This window comes from Coregonus clupeaformis, chromosome 2 (assembly GCF_020615455.1).
Source record: "Coregonus clupeaformis isolate EN_2021a chromosome 2, ASM2061545v1, whole genome shotgun sequence".
In the NCBI taxonomy this organism is placed as follows: Eukaryota; Metazoa; Chordata; class Actinopteri; order Salmoniformes; family Salmonidae; genus Coregonus; species Coregonus clupeaformis.
In genome coordinates, this window is record NC_059193.1 from 21,882,728 (window position 1) to 21,910,257 (window position 27,530).

A 27,530-nucleotide genomic window follows, 5' to 3' on the forward strand; every position below is an offset into this window, starting at 1 on the left:
ATCACATCTAGTTGTAAGAGAATAGATCCCCACACTAGTGTTTAAGAGCAGTTGGAGGCTACTGAAGGAGTGTTGTATGGCGTTGAAGCTCGTTTGGAGGTTTGTTAACACAGTGTCCAATGAAGGGCCAGATGTATACAAAATGGTGTCCTCCGCATAGAGGTGGATCCGAGCGTCACCAGCAGCAAGAGCGACATCATTGATATACACAGAGAATAGAGTCGGCCCGAGAATTGAACCCTGTGGTACCCCCATAGAGACTGCCAGAGGTCCAGACAACAGGCCCTCCGATTTGACACATTCAACTCTATCTGAGAAGTAGTTGGTGAACCAGGCGAGGCAGTCATTTGAGAAACCAAGGCTATTTAGTCTACCAATAAGAATGCGGTGGGCAAATTGCAGCGGAGGGTGCAGATTTGGTGGCCGGGGTAGTGGTAGCCAGGTGGAAAGCATGGCCAGCCGTAGCAAAATGCTTGTTGAAATTCTCGATTATTGTAAATTGATCGGGTGGTGACAGTTTCCTAGCCTCAGTGCAGTGGGCAGTTGGGAGGAGGTGCTCTTATACTCCATGGACTTTACAGTGTCCCAAAACTTTTTGGAGTTAGTCCTACAGGATGCAAATTTCTGTTAGCCTTTCCCTAACTGCTTGTGTATATTGGTTCCTGACTTCCCTGAAAAGTTGCATATCGCGGGGGCTGTTCGATGCTAATGCATCTGTTCTGAGGGGGAAGGGGGGGGTTCTTATTGTTTTGTACACTCAGTGTATATCCTTACATGCTGACCACGCGTCGTGTGCGTGAGCGTTGCAAAATAAATGTACACATACATGTTATTCAATCATTGCACCCACACTGCTCGCCAGCGTCTGCATGGCCAGGCGCTAAAATAGAACTCGGTTGTATTTGTGACGCTCAACGCGCTGCATGTCCTGCCTCTCCCATCTCCTCATTGGGTTATAGGAGCATCTACCCGCGTGGGCGATTGAAAGACACACTCCAGTCCAGTTGGTGGTGGTAATGCACCTTTTAAAGTTGGTTGCCAAACGCAATATAAAGTCTAAAGAAGAAGAAGCCTGAAGGATGAGAGATTACTAGAAAACACATTTTTACCGTTTTATCTGTGGATTAATTGTCGGAGTAGAGGACCTCGTGCATTTCAGGTAAAATAACAACCCAATGTTTATATCCCAGGACAAATTAGCTAGCAACAGCAACTAGCTAGCTAAATTGCCATACATGTTTAATGCTTTTCGACCTGTCACCAAATTAATATAATTGGTTGAGTTTATTTTTATATTTCAACCTGCTTGTCCTGATCGCGTCTGGTGTGGGGGGACAAAATCAACTTGCGCGCGATGTTGGACGCACCCGTGCGTGCGGTTCTGGTAGTATGTTACTCTAGCCCAGTAGTTCCTAACCTTTATCGGTTACTGCACCACCAACTGAATTTTGCTCTGCCGGAGTACCCCAGAAGTACCCCCTCATGTGCATTTTATCAGTATGCCTATGATTTTACATTTTAGTCATTTAGCATACGCTCTTATCAAGAGCGACTTACAGTTAGTGAGTGCATACATTATTTTTTTCATACTGGCCTCATGAGTCTTCTCAAGTACCCCCTGTGGATAGGCCAAGTACAACCCATGGGTCCTAGTATCCCTGGTTGGGAACCATTGCTATAGCCTATGTTTTACAGGGGTGTTTCTGCCTGGAGGAGCAAGCTTAAATGATTACTGTTGACACACAGAGCCTGTCAGCAACTGGTGAGAGATTGATCAGGATTATAAACATAGAATAGCTCATGTCAGTCGGGCCGAGGAAGAAAGGGAATCTGCCCTTCATCACCAGGAAACAGACTAAGGGAGGGTGTGTCCCTGTCAGACTGGTTCATTTGTACAATTTTAATCGCCAAATAGGTTGCAGGTGAAAGAACAGAAAGCCTAATGGGTAGAGCATTGGTTTTGCCCTTAAGAATAAATATTGAGACAATTGTACAGCATCCTATCGAACTATTGTAATGACTTTGTCACAATACCCCATAATGTCAAAGTGGAATTATGTTTTTCGACATTTTTACAAAATAATAAAAAATATAAAGCCGAAGTGTCTTGAGTCAATAAGTGTGTGTATTAGCTACACTTCCTGGGTTCCAAACACATTAAGACATTTATATTACACGTAAAACAAAATATGAAATAGTACATCATATAACACTGTCACACCACCACATATCCACAACACAAAATGTATGATACCACTATACAACAATATTACAATGTACGTGTGTGTAGAGTGTGCGCTAGCGCGCGTATGTGTGTGTCTGTACCTGTGTGTGTCTGTACCTGTGTGTGTGTCTCTTCACAGTCCCCGCTGTTCCATTAGGTGTATTTTTATCTGTTTTTAAAATCTGATTTTACTGCTTGCATCTGTTACCTGATGTGGAATAGAGTTCCACGTAGTCATGGCTCTATGTAGTACTGTGCGCCTCCCATAGTCTGTTCTGGATTTGTGGATTATGAAGAGATCTCTGGTGGCATGTCTTGTGGGGTATGTATGGGTGTCCGAGCTGTGTGCTAGTAGTTTAAACAAACAGCTTGGTGCATTCAGCTTGTCAATACTTCTTACAAAAACAAGTAGTGATGAAGTCACTCTCCTCCACTTTGAGCCATGAAAGATTGACATGCATATCATTGTTAGCTCTCCGTGTACATTTAAGGGCCAGCTGTGCTGCCCTGTTCTGAGCCAGTCCCTCTTAACCTCTTCTTAACCTGACCACACGACTGAAGAGTAGTCCAGGTGCGACAAAACTAGGGCCTGTAAGACCTGCCTTGTTGACGATGTTGTCAAGAAGGCAGAGCAGTGCTTTATTACGGACAGACTTCTCCACATTTTAGCTACTGTTTTGACCATGACAGTTTACAATCCAGGGTTACTCCAAGCAGTTTAGTCACCTCAACTTGCTCAATTTCCATATTATTCATTACAAGACTTGGGAGGTTTTCCAATGCCTCGCAAAGAAGGGCACCTATTATGTATGTATGTATATATATGTGTGTATGTATATGTGTGTATATATATGTGTGTATATATATATGTGTGTATATATATATATATATATATATATATATATATATATATATATATATATATATATATATATATATATATAATATATATATATATTAAAGCTGATCTACCCCTAAAAGATTAAAAAGAAAAACTATATTAAAAAAAGAAAAATATTATTAAAAAATAAGGGCACCTATTGGTAGATGGGTAAAAAAAATTGCTTATACTGAATATATCCCTTTGAGCTTGGTGAAGTTATTAATTACACTTTGGATACACTCTGACACTACAAAGATACAGGCGTCCTTCTTAACTCAGTTGCTCAAGAGGAGGGAAACCGCTCAGGGATTTCACCATGAGGCCAATGGTGACTTTAACACAGTTACAGAGTTTAATCTGTGATCAAAGAAAACTGAGGATGGATCAACAACATTGTAGTTACTCCTCAACACCAACCTAATTGACAGAGTGAAAAGAAGGAATCCTGTATAGCATGGCTCTCCAACCGTGTTCCTGGAGAGCTACCGTCCTGTAGGTTTTCGCGCCAACCCTAATCTAGCACACCTAATTCTAATAATTAGCTAGTTGATAAACTGAATCAAGTTAGTTACAACTGGGGTCAGAGTGCAAACCTAAATTAGGGTAAATCTCCAGAACTCTGCTGTACAGAATACAAATATTCCGAAACATGCATCCTGTTTGCAACAAGGCACTAAAGTAATACTGCAAAAAATTTGGCAAAAAAAAATAAAGTGTTCTGTCTGAGACAAATACAACACATTACTGAGTACCACTCTCCATATTTTCAAGCATAGTGGTGGCCTGCATCATGTTATGGGTATGATTGTAATTGTTAAGGACTGGGGAGTTTTTCAGCATAAAAAAGAAACTGAATGGAGCTAAGCACAGGCAAAATCCTAGAGGAAAACCTGGTTCAGTCTGATTTCCACCAAACAAGGCCAAATCTATACTGGTTGCTTACCAAGAAGAAAGTGAATGTTCCTGAGTGGCCGAGTTACAGTTTTGGCTTAAATCTATTTGAAAATCTATGGCAAGACCTGAAAATGGTTGTCTGGCAATTATTAAAAACCAGTTTCACAGAGCTTGAAGAACTTTGAACATAATAATGGCCAAACATTGCACAATCCAGGTGGGGAAAGCTATTAGACACTTACCCAGAAAGACTCAGTTGTAATTAATCGCTGCCAAAGGTGCTTCTACAAAGTATTGACGCAGGGGCTGTGAATACATATGAAGACACTGAATATCTTTGTACTACTCTTCATTTCACTCTGAGCGTCTTGTGCCATCTAGCGTCCATGAGATGCAATCGTCAAATCAGCAAAAGTTTCACAACTTTTAGTTTTAACCCAACAGCGCTTCCTAATGGAGGATGTTAAGACTGTGGGATGTTAGACAATCGTGCAACATAAAATACACTAGTTAGTTACCCCACTCAAACACAATTTAAATATTTAAATCGACTGAAGCTGTTTCATAAAACACAAAGTGCCTTTTATATGGGGGAGTCTGCCCTGCCCTTTAGAGTTAACCTATAAAAGAAATAACATTCAGACCAGAAACATTGGGAGTAATTTAGTTAGTATTGAGTTTATTTACAGCTGAATTCAGTGGGAAAAGCTATATCCCTTGTGCAACGAATTAATGAAATTCATAAACATCTTGCAAAAACAGTATTGATTATAAAATAGTTCATATAAAAAACATTTCAAATGACCACAAATGCATAGGCATTCAAATATATTCTTAAAGCATTACAGACTGGTATATGGAAATATCATCATAACACACCATTTAACACTAATAACATAATATCTGGAGATATATATATATATATTAGTACCAGTCAAAAGTTTGGGCACACCTACTCATTCCAGGGTTTTTCTTTATTTTTACTATTGTCTACATTGTAGAATAATAGTGAAGACATCAAAACTATGAAATAACACATATGGAATCATGTAGTAACCAAAAAGAGTTGAACAAATAAAGTATATTTTATATTTTTGAATCTTCAAATAGCCACCCTTTGCCTTGATGACAGCTTTGCACACTCTTGGCATTCTCTTAACCAGCTTCACGACGTAGTCACCTGGAATGCATTTCAATTAACAGGTGTGCCTTCTTAAAACGTTAATTTGTGGAATTTCTTTCCTTCTTAATGTGTTTGAGCCAATCAGTTGTGTTGTGACAAGGTAGGGGGGGGGGGGGTATACAGAAGATAGCCCTATTTGGTAAAAGACCGAGTCCATATTATGGCATAGAACAGCTCAAATAAGCAAAGAGAAACGACAGTTCATCATTACTTTAAGACATGAAGGTCAGTCAATACGGAAAATTAAGAACTTTGAAAGTTTCTTCAAGTGCAGTCGCAAAAACCATCAAGCGCTATGATGAAACTGGCTCTCATGAGGACCGCGACAGGATTGGAAGACCCAGAGTTAACGTTCATTTGAGTTACCAGCCTCAGAAATTGCAGCCCAAATAAATGCTTCCCAGAGTTCAAGTAACAGACACATCTCAACATCAACTGTTCAGAGGGGACTGCGTGAATCAGGCTTTCATGGTCAAATTACTGCAAAGAAACCACTACTAAAGGACACCAATAATAAGACAAGACCTGCTTGGGCCAAGAAACACCAGCAATGGACATTGGACAAGTGGAAATGTGTCCTTTGGTCTGGAGTCCAAATTGAGATTTTGGGTTCCAACCGCTGTGTCTTTGTGAGACGCGGTGTGGGTGAACGGATGATCTCTGCATGTGTATTTCCCACCGTAAAGCATGGAGGAGGAGGTGTTATTGTGTGGGGGTGCTTTGCTGGTGACACTGTCTGTGATTTATTTAGAATTCAAAGGCACACTTAACCAGCATGGCTACCACAGCATTCTACAGCGATACACCATCCCATCTGGTTTGGGCTTAGTGGGACTATCATTTGTTTTTCAACAGGACAATGACCCAACACACCTCCAGGCTGTGTAAGGGCTATTTTACCAAGAAGGAGAGTGATGAATCAGATGAACTGGCCTCCACAATCCCCCGACCTCAACCCAATTTAAATGGTTTGGGATGACTCGGACCGCAGAGTGAAGGAAAAGCAGCCAACAAGTGTTCAGCATATGTGGGAACTCCTTCAAGACTGTTTGAAAAGCATTCCAGGTGAAGCTGGTTGAGAGAATGCCAAGAGTGTGCAAAGCTGTCATCAAGGCAAAGGGTGGCTATTTGAAGATTCTAAAATATAAAATATACTTTCATTTGTTCAACAATTTTTTGGTTACTACATGATTCCATGTGTTATTTCATAGTTTTGATGTCTTCACTATTATTCTACTATGTAAAAAATAGTACTATTGTAATTATTCTGCACTATAGCCTATTTATTGCCTTACCTCCATAACTTGCTACATTTGCACACACTGTATATATATTTTTCTGTTGTATTTCTGACTTTATGTTTTTTTTTTACCCCATATGTAACTCTGTGTTGTTTTTGTTGCACTACTTTGCTTTGTCTTGGCCAGGTCGCAGTTGTAAATGAGAACCTGTTCTCAACTGGCTTACCTGGTTAAATAAAGGTGAAAAAAAAAAAAAAAAAAAAACCCTTGAATGGATAGGTGTGTCGAAACTTTTGACTGGTGGTGTGTGTGTATGTATGTATGTATGTATGTATGTATGTATGTATGTATGTATATATATATATATATATATATATATATATATATATATATACATACATTTTTTTTTTATTCCAGGTTAGCAGTAGCCACTCTCTCATCCAAGACTCTTGAAAAAAAATAAGATCAACTGATGTGGCAGATGCCAGAAGCAAGCTTAGGCACAACGTCTCATTGCACCAAAAAAAGAAAACTATGTAAAACTATCAAACTACCAAAGCATAAGACTGTCAACAGAGGTGATTGAGTCTAGTTGAGTGAAATGGCATTGGCTGGGGGCTGTACAGTGCTTTTAGCGAGAGGGAGTTAATATAAGGAACCATGCCGGTTTTTGTCAGAGCAGGGGACTGATTGAACCAGTACCTGGGCTTAAGAAGACGATTAATATGACGAGATCTCCTCTGATGCCCAGGATCTTTCAAGTAAAAATCCCACTAACCAGCTCTGCAAGCGTTATGTAAAAATGAGTTCGGTACTCACCAAAATATGGAGTTTCTCAGAGCAACTATTAGAAAAAAAAAAATCTCATTTTTGACCAAGTGCGCATGCGCCAAATCCACCTTCGGCGCCTCCAATAAAATGACTCATTACTGCCACGCACAGGTCGGCTGATCCTGCAGCAATACAGACCTTTTTTGGAAGTAAATACAGTGCGTAACGGCAGTAATGACGATAGTTGCTCTGCGAAACGCCATATTGCGGTGAGTACAGAACGTATTTTGACATAACGTTTGCAGAGCTGGTTAATGGGACTTTGACTTGAAGGATCCTAGGCGTTAGAGAAGATCTCGTCATATTCATGGTCTCCTCAAGCCCGGGTACTGGTTCATTGACTCATGAGACATCATAACCACCATTTCAATCTCATGACATCACTGACAAGAGGACGACAATGACAACAGGGCATCATATGCCAAAGCACCAAGGAACTGGGACCCTCTTAAGGCGAGATAGGTGGAAATGCTCTGTTTTGGTGCTTTAATTGGACCAAGGGGGGTTGGCACTAAAGAGGGAGAGGTCTATAGTAGGGTCACTAGCAGCAGGAATAGGGTCAGGTAGAACAGTAAGGTTTAGGGAATAGTTCGGTAGCTTGACCTCCATCTTCTCTGTCTCAGGGCTTCCATAGAGGCTGAGGAGACAGGAGTGTAGTAGACCAGCTACTGGTCGACAGGGGGCGAGGGTAGGCCAACAGGGGGCGAGGGTAGGCCAACAGGGGGTGAGGGTAGGCCGACAAGGGGCGAGGGTCGGTAGGATTCAGGGGAGAGGGCTCCAGGGGGTATCAGAATCCCGATGGCGTCAGGACGTTCATGTCCCGGGGTTTGAGTTTGTGTGGGCGAGTCTGGGGGGGTCTCTTGCCCTCGATGCCGCTGATCTCGATCTTGGGGGGGTTGAACTTGGCAGGGTCGTCCACCATGAGGTTGACCTGGGTCTTGATGCCCTCCATGGTGTTGGACTTCGGCACGCCAAAGTACGACTGTAGTGTGAAGCCTGAGGGAGAGAAGAGGAGACAAGGATGTTCCTCAACTGACAAAAAGGTATTTAGACTTGACAAGGACTATAGTAGGCCGTCATTGTAAATAATAATTTGTTCTTAACTGACTTGCCTAGTTAAATAAAGGTAAAAAAAAATAAAAAAATAGTTGATCTATTCACACATTCTCTCTTGAGAACACAGTCCACAATGACAGCTCAGCCAACAGTCATAATAATAGAGACTCCTGAGGGACTGATTTCTCACCTGTGTTGGTTTCTGAACCGGGGTCAGTAGAGGACTTCTGTACTACTGGGCGAGAAGTTCCAAAGAAGCTCCACCTCTCCCCTCCGGCTCCTCCTCCCTCGTTGCCTCCCATTTCTGGGCCGAAGTTAGGACTGCCGAGCTCCGGTGTGGCGAGAAACGGTGCCGGACTCAGCCTGTTGAACCAGCTCCTGTGCACCCACACATATTAACAATATTAGAGACATGGAACAGTTGTACCCAAAAGTGCCATCTGAAGTTAATCTTTGCAGCTATTGCTTATTCTGAAAGTGGAGAAGTTCTATTCTACTACATACCTGCGGTTGAGTATCGGTGAGGAGTGGGGACTGACGCTGGGGGTAACGGAGGGGGTCCCGGAAGGGGTGCCACAAGGGGTGGATTGAGCTGATGTCGAAAGCCTGTCCTCCTTGAAATCCCCACTTGGCATTCTCAGCTTCTGCAGAGACAAAGAGGTAGAAAGATGCAGCTTAGAGATGTTGTTCAGTAGCTCCCTGTCTGCAGCCCATGAGGGAGCGAGAGGTGTGTGTTCTGCAAGACATTTACAGACAACAACACACATGACAAGACCCAGAGCAGGACTGTGACATTGAGGCGAGTCAAATGATGGCTGGCCACAAACACACAAACCAAAGGCCAGTTTGGGCAGTTCCCCCTCCCCTGTTTGTTTCTGCGTCAAACTAAGGGTTATTGGAAACCGTTGACCGCCCTTGACCTCAGAGAGATAGCCACTCAGGGGGCAGTGAACAGAAGATTCTCTGGCGGGCCAACCGGCTACACAAAGTCCACTGGACCGGCACCCAGACGAATGGCCTTTGAATACCCCTCTCTATGCAGGGATCCCATTCCCATCTGTCCAGAATTAGATGCTCGCTGCATGTCAAGTATTTTAATTATGTAAGTGTAGTGTATGTATAACTCAAACGCATCAAGCCAGGGAGTGTTCTTCCTAGGCCAAACAAGAGAGGCAAACCACCTGTCCTGCACCCACCCACCCAGAAAGAAACCAAACCACCGTCAAGACCTGTCACCAAACATCCCTATTCCCCATATTATCCATAGCAGGGTAACCCTGCCAATATGGTTCCCCAGCTAGGTAGCAATATTCACAGAAGTCTCAGAAGACTAGGCAATCTAGGGAGAGTTTCCCATAGAACCATGCCATGCCATAGGCTAGTGAAAAAGCTCCAATCTTACCGTTTTGAGTCTGTGGATTTTGGTTACTACCATCTCTGGAATGATATTCTCAATGTTCATCATCCTCCATTCCTTCTGGGAATATTGGGATGAATATCCCATACCTCTGTGTGTACTATGCTCCTGCATTTTCTCTGTCTGTTCTCCCAGTTGCGATCCTTGCTCTTGAGTTCTGCTCACTGTACTGCTCATCATTCCAATGTGGCTGATGCACTGTCTGTCCCCTCTTGGTTTGCTCTGCTCCTAACATTCTATCTATGGGTTTCCTCTAGGGTTTCAGCACCTGACCGAAACATAACCTCTTTGGAACCCTGCCCATTAAATCCAAATCTGGTGTCGACCACAGCTCCAGCCGGTTGGTCAGGGACCACATTTTTATGTCACACCAATGTACCAGTCAAAGACCCGGGAGGGGGGGTAAATCCCTGACCATATAACATTGATAGAGCACACCTTTTAAGTAGGCAGGGCAATCTAGATTTGGTGATTTCTGATATATCATCAAAAATCAAACGCAGCACGTTTTTGGACTCATTCCACTGTTTTTACATGATTAAGTACAATACCATTGGAAATTAATGTTGAAAGTTCAATTTATATTCCTAAAACTTAAGGTGAAAATGTCGCTGCTTCCTGTTGACAAGACATTTTGATAAATAGCCTAATGTGAAAACACAGCTTTAAAGTGTCCAAATCAAAAACCAATATGTAGAAACAGTTTGTGATATATTGAAAACATAAAATGTACCATCTACACTGAGTATACAAAACATTAAGAACACTCCATGACAGACTGACCAGGTGAATCCAGGTGAAAGCTATGATCCCTTATTGATGTCACTTGTTAAATCCACTTCAATCAGTGTAGATGGAGGGGAGGAGACAGGTTATAGAAGGATTTTTAAGTCTTGAGACATGGATTGTGTATGTGTGCCATTCAGATGGTGAATGGGCAAGACAAAATATTTAAGTGCCTTTGAACGTGGTATGGTAATAGGTGCCAGGCGCACTGACGTGTCGAGAACTGAACCGCTGCAGGGTTTATCACGCTTAACAGTTTCCACCACACAAAGGTCACACAGCCAACTTGACAACCGTTGGATCATTGGAGTCAACATGGGCGGCATCCCTGTGGAATGCTTTAGACACCTTGTACGGTCCATGCCCCGACGAATTGAGGCTGTTCTTATAAACTAAATATTAGGAAGGTGTTCCTAATGTTTGGTGTACACATACATGTGCAGAAAAAGTAATCACATTAACGTTGTATGTATGTGTGTGTGTGTGTATATATATATATATTTTTTTTTTACAAGTACCGTGTAGCTCAGTTGGTAGAGCATGGCGCTTGCAACGCCAGGGTTGTGTCTTCGTTTCCCACGGGGGGCCAGTATGAAAATGGATGCACTCACTAACTGTAAGTCGCTCTGGTTAAGAGCGTCTGCTAAATGACTAAAATGTAAACTCCAAGCACCAAAAACCCTGTTGTTTTGACAAGTGGCAATAAATCACTCATTGATTAGGGGGTTACATCTGGTTGTACGCGCTGTTGAAACTAACAACTAACGTTAGCTACAAAAAAAAGTATATATTGTCTTGATATTAGACCGGAGTCGAGCGGTCAGACTGGCTCTAGCCAGTTAGCTAGTAAGCTACAGTAGCTTGTTAGCTAACGTTAGTTCGCTAGCACAAATTGTCCCTGTTTCTGTTGCCGGTATAACGTTAGCCAGCAGTTAATAATTATTACCTAGTCAGCTATATGGCTATTCATTGTATGTTAAATTACGTTAACGTTAGTTTCAGCTTTTTTGTTGCTGCTAACGTTAGGTAATGTTCACTTACGGTAGGCCTCGGTTTCTTTTACTCCTGTTAGGTTAACTTAGCGAACGTTACAGGCCTCGACATACAGCAGGATATTGTCAACGAAAAATGAAACAAATACATAGATCTGATTAAATACCTTTTCATGAGAAGATTCCTTTGACTTTCCAGTACGATCCACTCTGTCATTTTATCCATTATTCGTATTTTTTCTTCAGGGTTAATTGACAAATAAAGCACGGAGACGGCGGTACAATGATGTGTAGTTAGCTACAACCCGAAAAAGAATCCCCTTTGTTACAGTCTGATTGGCTGTTTCAGGAAAATATGGGCGCTCGTGTCATTTTAAGGGTGTATGTAAAGCACAGAAAACTAAACTATAGAACAGACGTATTCTTATTATACCTCAGTGGAACAGACGGCATTAGCTACGGTGTTACTACTAGTGTCAAAAGAACATAGAACCCCGAAATCGAATCGAGAACCTGGCAACAAATCAGATTATCTAAAAACAAATCCATCACACAAGGAAATAGGCCTGCTTTATTGAGGGTGCCAATTTCTATATCCAGTAGCATTTATCAACTTTATTAGTGCTGTTTGTTTTACACGAAGGGTAAAATGTATATAAGCTATTGTCGAGCCATTATATGTGTTGATGAAAATGAGTCACCCATATATGTGGATACCATTCACCTATAAAATAACTGAATATAGATTATGAATATAGTACTAAAATGACTACATAACATGAGTTGATATTGATTGAATTCATATATGTAACAGGGTTGGTTATACTACTACTTGCTACTTTAGATACATTTATTTTAATGTTTTTGTATTCAGATTGGTTGGATGACTTTACATGTCAATATAAACTGGGTAGTTTGGCTCCTGGATGCTGATTGGCTGAAAGCCATGGTATATCAGCCGTGGTATATCAGACTGTATACCACAGGTATGACAAAACAACTTGTTTACTGTTCTAATTACATTGGTAACTGGTTTATAATAGCAATACGGCACCTCAGGCATTTGTGGTATATGACCAATATACGACGGCGTTGTGCATAAGAACAGCCCTTAGCCATAGTATATTGGCCATATACCATACCCCCTCGGGCCTTATTTCTTAATTATACCACAGCATTGTTGAATACTTGTTTCTGATTGGCTAGAAGGGCATTCTAGAATGGGCATTAAAACCAGATAATGGACAGTTGGAAAAGATATTGGGACACCTTGCAGTCATGACGCAATATGCCCTTGGCCACTCTTGGAGATTCTATCCAGTCAGATATTTACATGCCAGCGGTAGGTCACATTCTAAAGCAATGTATTCTATTAATGTACATGTGTACAAGTTCAGTATGTACTGTATATATGCATAGGTGCTGCATGCAATAGGGGAAGCTAAGCTTATATGTAACATACATTATGTGCATATTCAAGAATAGCATGCAATCGGTTGGCTCTATAGAGACATCTTTTGTTTACAAACAAATGGCATGTTCGAGCGATGCGCACCCATCCTCGCATCAAAGTTAACAGTGAGTGAGTGATGACTATGAAAACACACCAGACTGGTGGCTATAGCTAAGCTCAACAAGTATATTATTCTTTTGGCTTTATCTAGCGCTATTTGTGATATTTTACCTTGGCTTGCTAAGTAATCAATCCTCTGATGACATCTGCAATGTTGTAGATGATAACCATCTGCATCTGAAATTGGATGTTGTCGTATTCACTTCAACGTAAACAAGCCCCTTTAATGATGCAGCCTGGAAATGGGTATATGGAATCCAAACCATTGACACTTGTGTACAACATGTTTGGCCAGTCTCATTGGCCGCTGAGGGGGTGGGGTGTTTGCCCATGCCTAATCATACACCACAGAGACAACAACTGCACTGGCAGGCAGACACACATGAGGGTTGCATTCAAGATTTATAAGATACACGTGTTAAAAAAAAAAAAGATCCAAGCACACTCTGGATGAAGACAGCAATAGCTATGCATGTTTCTAGTTCTTCAAGATTGATTGCTCTTATATAACACTATGTCCTGCTCCCATCCACCTATGGTATGTCAGGTAGCATGACTCAGAGTCTGCACTGATCAAAGGACTGGAATTACACCAACTATTTACAAACATTAGTTTTTCTCAATCGCGTACAAGCAATTTTTGGTTCTGCGTTGAAACGTATCTATAGCAGAACAGAATTATGAAATACATTTACAAAACTTCTGATCATTTTCTTGCTTTAGTACCTGACTTACATATCTTATACCACCTTTTGCTAAACTTTAAATACAATTGTCATCAGTGAATACAAAATGGTATGTCAGATAGCATGAGGCTGCACTGACATTAACTTATGCATCCCCCCCCCCCCCGCAACCCTCCAGTCCCTGTCATACTCACAGGCATCGGCCCCTCAGCCAGGCGGTGGAATTGTGTGTCCTCAACAGAGAGGCCCTTGTGGGGGGTGTAGCCAGCTTCTGTCAGCCCTGCCTGGAGCTCAAACCTCTGGAGGCTCTCCTGGGTCTGCTCTGAAGGACCAGGGATGGGTTCACAGTCAGTAGTAGGACATACAAGTCTGGTGTGGTGTACTAGTCAAGCACAGCATCATTGAATGCAATGATATTATGTAATCCATCTGATCCCATTGTGGAATATATCTATCTATGTCATCTCTATCATGTAGAGGAGGGATGGGCAACTTTTATGGGGGTGGGGACAACAACAAAAAACTGACCCCCCCTCCCCCTATTCTGACATTTCTACAGTATTCCATATAGTATGATAAGAGTGCATCAGGATTTGGGTTGTCTCACTGTGTTAACATGTTAGATGTGTAGATACATTGTAAAGTTGACAGGTGTCTCACTGTGTAAGCATGTTGGATGTGTAGATACATTGTAAAGTTGACAGGTGTCTCACTGTGTTAGCATGTTGGATGTGTAGATACATCATAAAGTTGACAGGTGTCTCACTGTGTTAGCATGTTGGATGTGTAGATACATCATAAAGTTGACAGGTGTCTCACTGTGTTAGCATGTTGGATGTGTAGATACATCATAAAGTTGACAGGTGTCTCACTGTGTTAGCATGTTGGATGTGTAGATACATCATAAAGTTGACAGGTGTCTCACTGTGTTAGCATGTTAGATGTGTAGATACATTGTAAAGTTGACAATGTGAGTTTGTTTGTTTTCCCACTTACTGATCATGAGTGTGTTCATGAGAGAGGAGGCTTTGGCCTTGACCACAGGGACAGGGGGCTTGACCGGTGCGGCAGAGAAGGTCAGTGTCTTCCCATTCCCACTCTCGTCCTCCTGGACACAACAGGTCAATAGGTTGAATATTAACACCATGCTACGTGCATTGTGGGGGGTCATTCTCCCAGCGACGGTTGATTAAACTCTACAGTCTATAGTGATAACATTTACATTTACGTCATTTAGCAGACGATAACCTTGGCCGGGTTGGACATTGAGCGTTACAGTTGCCGTTACACAAAACGTACTATTACACAACTTATAAACTTCTATACTGTATGTAGTAACAGGATAGATACGGTATTTCTTATCTCAAACAGGCCTAATTAGGAGATATATAGGTTCTGTACCTCAGCAATCCTCTTGAACTTCCTCTGTGGGATGAGAGGGTCATTCCATGGGTTGTTGACACACATGTCAGGGGGAGGGGAGTGCATGGGAGCGTCCAGGGCCTCGTCATAGCTAAAGGCTCGTCTGGACATACCAATAGGGGACGAGAACCCCCCAAAGAATCCCCCCGATACACCAGACTCCAGCGCTGGAATTGGAGAGAACGGCAAGAGAAACATTAGAGCAGCATTTAATAACCTGACCTTATTTATTTGATTGCTAGTGGACCATTTGTGTGTCAAATGAAGAAGCACCCCATCACATTGACTCTCTTATGGTGTTGGGAATCATAGAAACGTTACTAGTCATCAATTACATTTGCTTTTATCTTTGATGATGTATATCACATGTGATCAATGAAGGAGGATGTTCATCATGCATTACCTGGTATATCACCCTGTCTGGATCCCATTCTGCAGTGGGCTATGGAGGACTAGGTTATCTATGAGAATGAAGGTGACTGTGGAGATCTTGACAGGCTTCCTAACCTGCAGAGGTCAGCATAAAACCCAACATGAATTAATCACGGGGCAGAGATCCAGAGGCCTGGGCCGTATCCACAAAGCATCTCAGTAGGAGTGCTGACCTATGATCAGTATTACCTATTAGATTATAATGAATTAAAATAAAAGGACAGGTGGGGACCTGATCCTAGATCTGCACTCCTACTCTTTGTGGATACGGGTCCTGATACAACAACAAAAAATGCTTTACTAATAATGTTATACAATACAATGTGATGTGTGAATCACTGAGGTTCAACACACTAATAAAGGTTGGGTTTTATGTTTGTTTTGGGAAGAGCACACTGTCCTGGGAGGGGTTCCGACCCCCAAATAGACCCGAGTCTGGTTACAAAAGGTCACTACGTCAGAGAGTCATGTCGCGGGAAGACAAGAAGTCACACACGTCACACTACCATGTTACTGTGTCCACACCAGATGGTGAAGGTGAAGCAATGTTTCAATTTACAGTTGTAGGCTTTTATGAGAGAAGATTAGGCAAGTACCTACACTACCGTTTAAAAGTTTGAGGTCACTTAGAAATGTCCTTGTTTTCGAAAGAAAAGCAACTTTTTTGTCCATTAAAATAACATCAAATTGATCAGAAATACAGTGTAGACATTGTTAATGTTGTAAATGGCTATTGTAGCTGGAAATGGCTGATTTTTAATGGAATATCTACATAGGCGTACAGAGGCCCATTATCAGCAACCATCAGTCCTGTGTTCCAATGGCACGTTGTGTTTGCTAATCCAAGTTTATCATTTTAAAAGGCTAATTGATCATTAGAAAACCCTTTTGCAATTATGTTAGCACAGCTGAAAACTGTTGTGCTGATTAAAGAAGCAATACAACTGGCCTTCGAGACTAGTTGAGTATCTGGAGCATCAGCAATTGTGGGTTCGATTACAGGCTCAAAATGGCCAGAAACAAAGAACTTTCTTCAGTCTATTCTTGTTCTGAGAAATGAAGGCTATTCCATGCAAGAAATTGCCAAGAAACTGAAGATCTCGTACAACGCTGTGTACTACTCCCTTCACAGAACAGCGCAAACTGGCTCTAACCAGAATAGAAAGAGGAGTGGGAAGCCCTGGTGCACAACTGAGCAAGAGGACAAATACATTAGTGTCTAGGTCCTCAACTGGCAGCTTCATTAAATAGTACCTGCAAAACACCAGTCTCAACGTCAACAGTGAAGAGGCGACTCCGGGATGCTGACCTTCTAGGCAGAGTTGCAAAGAAAAAGCCATATCTCAGACTGGCCAATAAAAATAAAAGATGAAGATGGGCAAAAGAACACAGACACTGGACAGAGGAAGATTGGAAAAAAGTGTTATGGACAGACGAATCGAAGTTTGAGGTGTTCGGATCACATTTGTGAGACGCAGACCAAATGAAAAGATGCTGGAGGAGTGCTTGATGCCATCTGTCAAGCATGGTGGAGGAAATGTGATGGTCTGGGGGTGCTTTGGTGGTGGTAAAGTGGGGAATTTGTACAGGGTAAAAGGGATCTTGAAGAAGGAAGGCTATCACTCCATTTTGCAACGCCATGCCATACCCTGTGGACGGCGCTTGATTGGTGCCAATTTCCTCCTACAACAAACTATGCAATAACTATTTAGGGAAGAAGCAGTCAGCTGGTATTCTGTCTATAATGGCGTGGCCAGCACAGTCACCGGATCTCAACCCTATTGAGCTGTTGTGGGAGCAGCTTGACCGTATGGTACGTAAGAAGTGCCCATCAAGCCAATCCAACTTGTGGGAGGTGCTTCAGGAAGCATGGGGTGAAATCTCTTCAGATTACCTCAACAAATTGACAACTAGAATGCCAAAGGTCTGCAAGGCTGTTATTGCTGCAAATGGAGGATTCTCTGACGAAAGCAAAGTTTGAAGGACACAATTATTTTTTTTTCAATTAAAAATCATTATTTCTAACCTTGTCAATGACTACATTTCCTATGCATTTTGATACACTGCTCAAAAAAATAAAGGGAACACTAAAATAACACATCCTAGATCTGAATAAATGAAATAATCTTATTAAATACTTTTTTCTTTACATACAGTGGGGAAAAAAAGTTTAGTCAGCCACCAATTGTGCAAGTTCTCCCACTTAAAAATATGAGAGAGGCCTGTAATTTTCATAATAGTTACACGTCAACTATGACAGACAAAATGAGATTTTTTTTCTCCAGAAAATCACATTGTAGGATTTTTTACAATTTTATTTGCAAATTATGGTGGAAAATTAGTATTTGGTCAATAACAAAAGTTTCTCAATACTTTGTTATATACCCTTTGTTGGCAATGACACAGGTCAAACGTTTTCTGTAAGTCTTCACAAGGTTTTCACACACTGTTGCTGGTATTTTGGCCCATTCCTCCATGCAGATCTCCTCTAGAGCAGTGATGTTTTGGGGCTGTCGCTGGGCAACACAGACTTTCAACTCCCTCCAAAGATTTTCTATGGGGTTGAGATCTGGAGACTGGCTAGGCCACTCCAGGACCTTGAAATGCTTCTTACGAAGCCACTCCTTCGTTGCCCGGGCGGTGTGTTTGGGATCATTGTCATGCTGAAAGACCCAGCCACGTTTCATCTTCAATGCCCTTGCTGATGGAAGGAGGTTTTCACTCAAAATCTCACGATACATGGCCCCATTCATTCTTTCCTTTACACGGATCAGTCGTCCTGGTCCCTTTGCAGAAAAACAGCCCCAAAGCATGATGTTTCCACCCCCATGCTTCACAGTAGGTATGGTGTTATTTGGATGCAACTCAGCATTCTTTGTCCTCCAAACACGACGAGTTGAGTTTTTACCAAAAAGTTATATTTTTGTTTCATCTGACCATATGACATTCTCCCAATCCTCTTCTGGATCATCCAAATGCACTCTAGCAAACTTCAGACGGGCCTGGACATGTACTGGCTTAAGCAGGGGGACACGTCTGGCACTGCAGGATTTTAGTCCCTGGCGACGTAGTGTGTTACTGATGGTAGGCTTTGTTACTTTGGTCCCAGCTCACTGCAGGTCATTCACTAGGTCCCCCCGTGTGGTTCTGGGATTTTTGCTCACCGTTCTTGTGATCATTTTGACCCCACGGGGTGAGATCTTGCGTGGAGCCCCAGATCGAGGGAGATTATCAGTGGTCTTGTATGTCTTCCATTTCCTAATAATTGCTCCCACAGTTGATTTCTTCAAACCAAGCTGCTTACCTATTGCAGATTCAGTCTTCCCATCCTGGTGCAGATCTACAATTTTGTTTCTGGTGTCCTTTAACAGCTCTTTGGTCTTGGCCATAGTGGAGTTTGGAGTGTGACTGTTTGAGGTTGTGGACAGGTGTCTTTTATACTGATAACAAGTTCAAACAGGTGCCATTAATACAGGTAACGAGTGGAGGACAGAGGAGCCTCTTAAAGAAGAAGTTACAGGTCTGTGAGAGCCAGAAATCTTGCTTATTTGTAGGTGACCAAATACTTATTTTCCACCATAATTTGCAAATAAATTCATTAAAAGTCCTACAATGTGATTTTCTGTATTTTTTTTCTCAATTTGTCTGTCATAGTTGACGTGTCCCTATGATGAAAATTACAGGCCTCTCTCATCTTTTTAAGTGGGAGAACTTGCACAATTGGTGGCTGACTAAATACTTTTTTTCCCCACTGTAGTTGAATGTGCTCACAACAAAATCACACAAATTATCAATGGAAATCAAATTTATCAACCCGTGGAGGTCTGGATTCGGAGTCACCCTCAAAATTAAAGTGGAAAACCACACTACAGGCTGATCCAACTTTGATGTAATGTCCTTAAAACAAGTCAAAATGAGGCTCAGTAGTGTGTGTGGCCTCCACGTGCCTGTATGACCTCCCTACAACGCCTGGGCATGCTCCTGATGAGGTGGCGGATGGTCTCCTGAGGGATCTCCTCCCAGACCTGGACTAAAGCATCCGCCAACTCCTGGACAGTCTGTGGTGCAACGTGGCGTTGGTGGATGGAGCGAGACATGATGTCCCAGATGTGCTCAATTGGATTCAGGTCTGGGGAACGGGCGGGCCAGTCCATAGCATCAATGCCTTCCTCTTGCAGGAACTGCTGACACACTCCAGCCACATGAGGTCTAGCATTGTCTTGCATTAGGAGGAACCCAGGGCCAACCGCACCAGCATATGGTCTCACAAGGGGTCTGAGGATCTCATCTCGGTACCTAATGGCAGTCAGGCTACCTCTGGCGAGCACATGGAGGGCTGTGCGGCCCCCCAAAGAAATGCCACCCCACACCATGACTGACCCACCGCCAAACCGGTCATGCTGGAGGATGTTGCAGGCAGCAGAACATTCTCCACGGCGTCTCCAGACTCTGTCACGTCTGTCACGTGCTCAGTGTGAACCTGCTTTCATCTGTGAAGAGCACAGGGCGCCAGTGGCGAATTTGCCAATCTTGGTGTTCTCTGGCAAATGCCAAACGTCCTGCACAGTGTTGGGCTGTAAGCACAACCAACACCTGTGGACGTCGGGCCCTCATACCACCCTCATGGAGTCTGTTTCTGACCGTTTGAGCAGACACATGCACATTTGTGGCCTGCTGGAGGTCATTTTGAAGGGCTCTGGCAGTTCTCGTCCTGCTCCTCCTTGCACAAAGGCGGAGGTAGCAGTCCTGCTGCTTGGTTGTTGCCCTCCTACGGCCTCCTCCATGTCTCCTGATGTACTGGCCTGTCTCCTGGTAGCGCATCCATGCTCTGGACACTACGCTGACAGACACAGTAAACCTTCTTGCCACAGCTCGCATTGATGTGCCATCCTGGATGAGCTGCACTACCTGAGCCACTTGTGTGGGTTGTAGACTCCATCTCATGCTACCACTAGAGTGAAAGCACCGCCAGCATTCAAAAGTGACCAAAACATCAGCCAGGAAGCATAGGAACTGAGAAGTGGTCTGTGGTCACCACCTGCAAACCAGTCCTTTATTGGGGGTGTCTTGCTAATTGCCTATAATTTCCACCTGTTGTCTATTCCATTTGCACAACAGCATGTGAAATTTATTGTCAATCAGTGTTGCTTCCTAAGTGGACAGTTTGATTTCACAGAAGCGTGATTGACTTGGAGTTACATTGTGTTGTTTAAGTGTTCCCTTAATTTTTTTGAGCAGTGTATATTTCCTATTCAAACTAATTTCATGTATATTTTCATGGAAAACAAGGAAATGTCTAAGTGACCCCAAACTTTTGAACGGTAGTGTATATTGCAATGGACTTTGTTTTCTTATTGCAAGTTGCAACAGACCAATGCTGTTTGCACAACATGCACCCCTATAGGAATTATCCTGGTACTTGGTGGCCTAAGCTCTCCGTGATCTACCACCAATGTTATCAACAGATCAGTAACAAATGCTACTATTTTAACCCCATTCCCAAGATTCTATGAGGTGAATTCGCTGAATCGGTGGAGACCCCACGGAAAACACATACAGTGAGCTCCATAATTCATTGGACAGTGACCATTGTTTTGTTATTTTGGTTCTGTACTCTAGCACTTTGAGTTTGAAAGGATACAATGACAATGAGGGGGAAGTGCAGACTGTCAGGTTTAATTTGAGGGTATTTTCATACATATCGGATGAACCGTTTAGAAATGACAGCACCTTTTGTACATGGTCCCCCCATTTTAAGGTACTACAAGTATTTGTTAAATTGGCTTCACAGATGTGTGTCGTTAGGCAGGTGTATTCATTTGTGTCGTTAGTGAATGCAGGAGAGCTGTTGATGAATAGTATTGATTCTAGACTTTGCTATTGCCTTTGGAGGTTGTTGTTGGGGTGTGACAACATGAGGAAGACAGCAGTGTCGATGCAAATGAAGCTGGCCGTCATAAGGCTCAGAAATGAAAATCAATCAATCAGGAACATTGCAAAAACCCTGGCCATGCCCAAGTCAACAGTTTGGTTCATCATTAACAAGAAAAAAACAACCGGTGAACTCAATTATGTCAAAAGACCCGGTAGACCGAGGAAGACCACTGTAGTGGATGACCGGAGAATACTCTCTATGGAGAAGAAAACCCCCCTGACAACAGCCCAACAGATCAAAAACACTCTCCTGGATGCAGGTGTAGATCTACCATACGTAGAAGACTACACCAGCAGGACTACAGAGGGTACACTACAAGATGCAAACCACTGATAAGCCTGAAGAACAGAAAGGCGAGATTACAGTTTGCTAAAAAGCGCCTAAAAGAGCCCCAAGAGTTCTGGAAAAAAGTATTGTGGACAGATGAGACAAAGATTAACATGTACCAGAGTGATGGAAAGAGGAAAGTGTGGAGAAAAAAAGAGAAATGCCCATGACCCAATGCATACCACCTCATCCGTGAAACATGGTGGAGGGGGTGTTATGGCTTGGGCCTGTATGGCTGCCAGTGGAACAGGCTCACTTGTCTTCATCGATGATGTGACTGCAGACAGAAGTAGAACAATTAATTCTGAAGTCTACAGAAATATTTTATCTGCTCAGATAAAACCAAATGCCTCCAAACTCATTGGACAGCACTTTATCATGCAACAAGACAATGACCATAAACATACTGCTAGAGCAACGAAGGGGTTTTTGATGGCCAAAAAGTGGAAAATCCTTGACTGGCTGAGTCAATCACCGGATCTGAATCCAATTGAACATGCATTTTACATGCTGAAGAGGAGACTGAAGGCAATAAGTCCCCGAAACACGCAGGAACTGAAGATGGCTGCAGTACAGGCCTGGCAGAGCATCACCAGGGAAGATACCCAGCGTCTGGTGATGCCGATGCATCGCAGACTTCAAGCAGTCATTGCATGCAAAGAATATGCGACCAAATATTAACAATGATTACTTTATTCTACATTATGTTAAACTGTCCAATGTTTTTTAATACCTGAAAATGGGGGGGACCATGTACAAAAGCTTCTATAATTTCTAAACGGTTCATCCGATATGTATGAAAATACCCTCAAATTAAAGCTGACAGTCTGCACTTCACCCTCATTGTCATTGTATCCTTTCAAACTCAAAGTGCTAGAGTACAGAACCAAAATAACAACAACATGGTCACTGTCCAATGAATTATGGAGCTCACTGTATATAGCCTACCATAGCAGGCTGCTGTGTAAAAGGTAAGGAATAGAGAGGAAACAGTAATGGGAGGTAAAGTATTTGCAGAACATGAGAAACATGCGATTGTCATGATCGTTAAAGTCTGCATAACTTTATCCTATACTGAAATTGACAACGTCAGCAGTAGCACTTGCCAGCTGGACAGTGACTTGCACAAATACAATAGTGATGTGGAGTTCGAACGATTCGTTCTTTTTGAACGACTCTTTTTACTGACTCGAGTCATTATTCGTTTTTCAGAGTGACTCTTTCATTTTAGTCGTTCGTTTGACCTGCTGGCCGCAATTAATTCAAAGCAGGATCCTCCGGTTCAGAGACGTGCTCCGACAACCAACAGTCCATCATGTGCGCGCAGAAAAATAGATCATGCTGCAGGCAGCATAAAGAAGGAAAATAACTAATAAATGATTGCATGGTGTAAGAAATAATGCATGCAATCAATTGATTATTGAATGTTATTGATGGACACAGCTTTGTAGAACCAAAACATACACAGCCTGCCTCTGCTCAGCACTCGAGAACGAATCGTTTGTGTGGCTGCTGCAGTTCGTGAACGATTGCCTATAGCAGGTGTAATCAACCCTGGTCCTTGAGTGCCGCAGGCACTTCATGTTTTTGATTTAACTGACCTGGAAGACCATGCAGGTGTGTTTAATTTAGGCAATCACTGAACTGATCAATTAGCTCAGTTGGTCAGGTTGGACTGGGCGTAATATATGGTATTTTATGTTTTTGAATAATACAAGTTATACATTTGCTTTTTAAGTAGTGCTTGGCCCTAGGGTGGCAATATATACATTCTAAGTGATTTCAAAAGGTCTTTCTCCATTCCGATTGTTTTATACTGTTAAATTCAACAAAAAAGAATTTTCAGCATTTTCATCAATTTCTACATTTCCTGCAGTCATTTGAGATCATTTCCACACTGCCATGTAGGGCTGCACGATATGGAATCATTTAAATAGAATGATTATTCAAATGACATAGTTAGAATATAATAGTGGGCACTTTGAATACAGTGTTGTTTGAAATGCCAGGGAGGAGTTATTGTAACATGCCAGGGTAGGAACTAGTGTTGATAAGTGTTTCCTAGGGGACCCTATCATTTTTGGCTACATTGAATGGTTTCTCTTAGCTACTTCATATAGCTAACATATTCATGCTTCGCATATTCCTCTTTGATTTAGAAGATACTGTTGCACGAACAACATGCAGATTTAGGTCTACACCATCACTGGTATTATCAGGCTGTATAGCTAATTATGTTTGCTTTGACTCAGTACATCTATTAGCTAGCTAGCTAGTCAGCCAGCTAACTAGCGATTAGTGGCTAATAAGATTTAGTCCCAATTTGCTAAGAAAAGAGAAATTAGCTGTTTGCAGATGTAAGAAACACAAACTAATAGTGTCATTATAGAACGCTAGTGGATTTATATTCAAAAGCAAAGTGAAAACAGCATCCTTGCCATCAACATTGTTGCATGTGCTGCATTGACCATGCAGACTGAACGCAAGTGTCTAGTGGTCGAGGAACTAGGGGCTATGCTAGGTCTGTGTGGAAAGCGGCATGGAGAGAGCGAGAGAGCGTAGAGAGATTACTCAAGTAGCGAAGTAAACTATAAAAATGGATGTTACACACAGCATATCACATTTTAACAAACCAAACATTGAAATACTGTTATAGAAGGTAAAGTAAAAAGCCGAACCGCTCGATGCATCAATACCGGCCCAGAGTTGTGCACCACACCTGGCCAACTTAACTATATCAGTCGGAACAAAATCCTGCAGTACCTGCCCGATATTGGCCAGCCTTCGTGCCCAAACCCATTCAGTGTGACACATGTAAATGATTTGGTAATGTGTCAAGATTGAACTGTGACTGAAGGAGTGGGATGGTTGTTTGATTTATTTTTGTATTATGTCGGGCCCCCTCCCATTCTGCCAAGAGTCGTTCACAATCTAGTCCGGTTGCGGCCGCATCTAGACCTTGTTTCAAAGGTATCAATAAATAATCTTATTTGTATGCCTAGCAATAACAAATGTACATTGTTTGAATCACAGTTTTATACGTTTCTGTCACATATGACAGCTCCAATAAGCCCCCTATTGTGAACGAGATGGCTTGTAGAATCATGATTCTTTCGAGTTTTTAGATAATCGTTCGCCGATAGGGGGTCCTGCGTGCTCTGGGCATTAGGCCTACTGACTCAAATGAACGAAATGAGTCGAAATATTCGTTCTTTTGACTGAACGAGTCGAAAAGATCAGAGTCAGTAAATAGAGTCAACTTCCAATCACTAAAAGACAACGTGAAAGGCAGGTAGAATAATGGAGTTACATTTATTCGATCGGATACATGCGCCTTAAATATATTTATATTGATATCCCATGAATATTATAGGCATACTTATAATAAACATATATCATTATCCTTGATATTAAGGTAGGCTACTATTGCTGTAGGCTATTAAAATAGCATTACACATAGGCTACAACCTATCCACCGAACGCAATAAAAAAACATGTAATAATAATAATAATATGCCATTTAGCAGACGCTTTTATCCAAAGCGACTTACAGTCATGCGTGCATACATTTTTTGTGTATGGGTATGTATAGATCATAGTGGTTATTACAGAAACATGACAAGATTATTATTATTATTATTATTATTATTATTATTAAGATGCGGTTATAATTTATCAGGATTTTTCCTCACCTATGATGACGATGTACCTGCTCTGCCTCAAGAAAGTCCACTCACTGTCGCAGCTGCGCTGTGTTTGAACCGATTTTGGTGAACAAACAGACACCGGCCGCCTTGTCCATGACTTTTGGACGGGCACGAAAATGAAGTGCAGTGACAAGCGGTCAAGCACCGCACCAATTAATGAGCAGACAAAAAAATAACGGAAGTGATCATGCTGGGATGGAAATTCTAAAAGTGAAAGTCCTGACTCCTCCCCCGTGCATAGATTTGTCTGTCTTGATTCTAGACATAATGCATTTTATTTTGTACATTGCTCTCACCTCACAATAACATCCCAATTATTACAATTATATTTATATATTTGAATGTGTAGTAAACATGTTATTATACAAATTTCAACTTGCTTTGTTGTATCCCTCCATACATTCACCCATACATTCACCCATACACTCACCCATACATTCACCCATACAGTGTAATGACTAGAAAACCAACTTACTTCCCCTTGAGTGTGCACATCATGTGGTTGAAGTTCTGTAAAGTTACTTTAGACTCTCTACCACTATTACATAACCTTAATGATGGCAGCACACACAGTCACACAATAACCTGGTTTCCCCAATGCAAATAGGGGTTTAGACATATAGGGGGCCAGCCAGATACCTGACGACGAACAAGATCGACGACGACCACATCCTCATATATTTTGGATTAGAATCATAATATGTTTAGCCTGCTTAATTGCTTATACATAACTTAAAACGTTCTAAAGTAAAGGTCTACAAGTGTTTTCCATTTATCTATGTATCAGATGTCAGAACAGAATTCTAGGCCTGAGGAACTGACAATCCAATCTTGAACTTGCTAGACTGCTGAATTTCACTCTGTACCCAAAGTAGCAGATGCCTCAGTGTTCTCATTGTTCAATTGAAAGTTGTCTCAGGTTCATCTGGACCAACATCTGCAATGATGCATGTATAGGTATTTCAGAATGACTATATAATGTTGAGACCTTTGAGCCATGCCTTTTAAAGTCATGTTCTACCACCATACTATTGGCCTTGGCTTTTTTAGCTACTTGCCTTTTTACCATCAGGCCTTTTGCATTTTCACATGACCATTTCAACACCAAAGCTCTGCATTACAACTTTTACCTTGACTGGATCCTGGAAGTCATGTCTCCTCCTTTACCTTTTCAAAGTCAACTTGCTACGACAAAATTACTGCTTATACATAATTAAATGATGAACACCCTCCTCTTAGTTTACTGCAAGGAATCCAGGTGACATTATAACCCAGGGTTTCCCAAACTCGGTCCTCGGGACCCCAAGTGGTGCCCGTTTTGTTTTTTGCCCTAGCACTACACAGCTGATTAAAATAATGAACTAATCATCAAGCTTTGATCAATTGAATGAGCTGTGTAGTGCTAGGGCAAAAAACAAAACGGGCACCCCTTGGGGTCCAGAGGACAGCGTTTGGGAAACGCTGTAATGACCTGTCAACTTTGATTGAACCCCACATTACACTCTTAGAAAAAAGGTGCTATCTAGAACCTGAAAGGGTTCTTCGGCTGTCCCCATAGGAGAACCCTTTGAATAACTATTTTTGTTCCATGTAGAACCTTTTTGGTTTCCAGGTAGAACCCTTTTGGGTTCCATGTAGGACCCTTTCCACAGAGGGTTCTATATGGAACCCAACATGGTTCTACGTGGAACCAAAAATGCTTCTCCCTGGAAACAAAAAGGGTTGTCCTATGGGCACAGCCGAAGAAACCTTTTTTCTAAGAGTGTAGGGTGTACAGGAGCAATAAATTCAGCTCTAGCTTTGGAGGATGCAATGAAAGTTCTTTGCCATTATGCATTACATCATTGTGGAATGGACAAGATAACGTCAATCTCTAAGATTGTAACTGATTTGCACCAGAAAGTGAGGAGACAACATTAGAAAGTGAGGAGACAACATTAG

The 27,530-nt window shown here is 42.0% G+C and overlaps 1 protein-coding gene across 2 annotated transcripts; it reads right to left on the reverse strand.

Annotated features, from left to right (window-relative positions):
• Positions 1-6,771: 6,771 nt before the first annotated feature.
• LOC123493089 (putative monooxygenase p33MONOX) lies at positions 6,772-25,740 on the reverse strand. 2 transcript variants are annotated; one of them, XM_045226955.1, is made up of 8 exons: positions 25,575-25,740; positions 15,592-15,695; positions 15,168-15,355; positions 14,763-14,874; positions 13,961-14,088; positions 8,817-8,956; positions 8,503-8,690; positions 6,772-8,252 (listed from the first exon to the last, which is right to left on the reverse strand). In XM_045226955.1, the coding sequence occupies exons 2-8, from the start codon at positions 15,617-15,619 to the stop codon at positions 8,044-8,046; spliced, it is 993 nt and encodes a 330-aa protein (XP_045082890.1). In that variant the 5' UTR covers positions 15,620-15,695; positions 25,575-25,740; the 3' UTR covers positions 6,772-8,043. The 2 variants fall into 2 exon arrangements, with proteins under 2 accessions (XP_045082890.1, XP_045082894.1); XM_045226959.1 differs by lacking the exon at positions 25,575-25,740 and adding an exon at positions 22,068-22,082.
• Between the last annotated feature and the right edge of the window lie 1,790 nt (positions 25,741-27,530).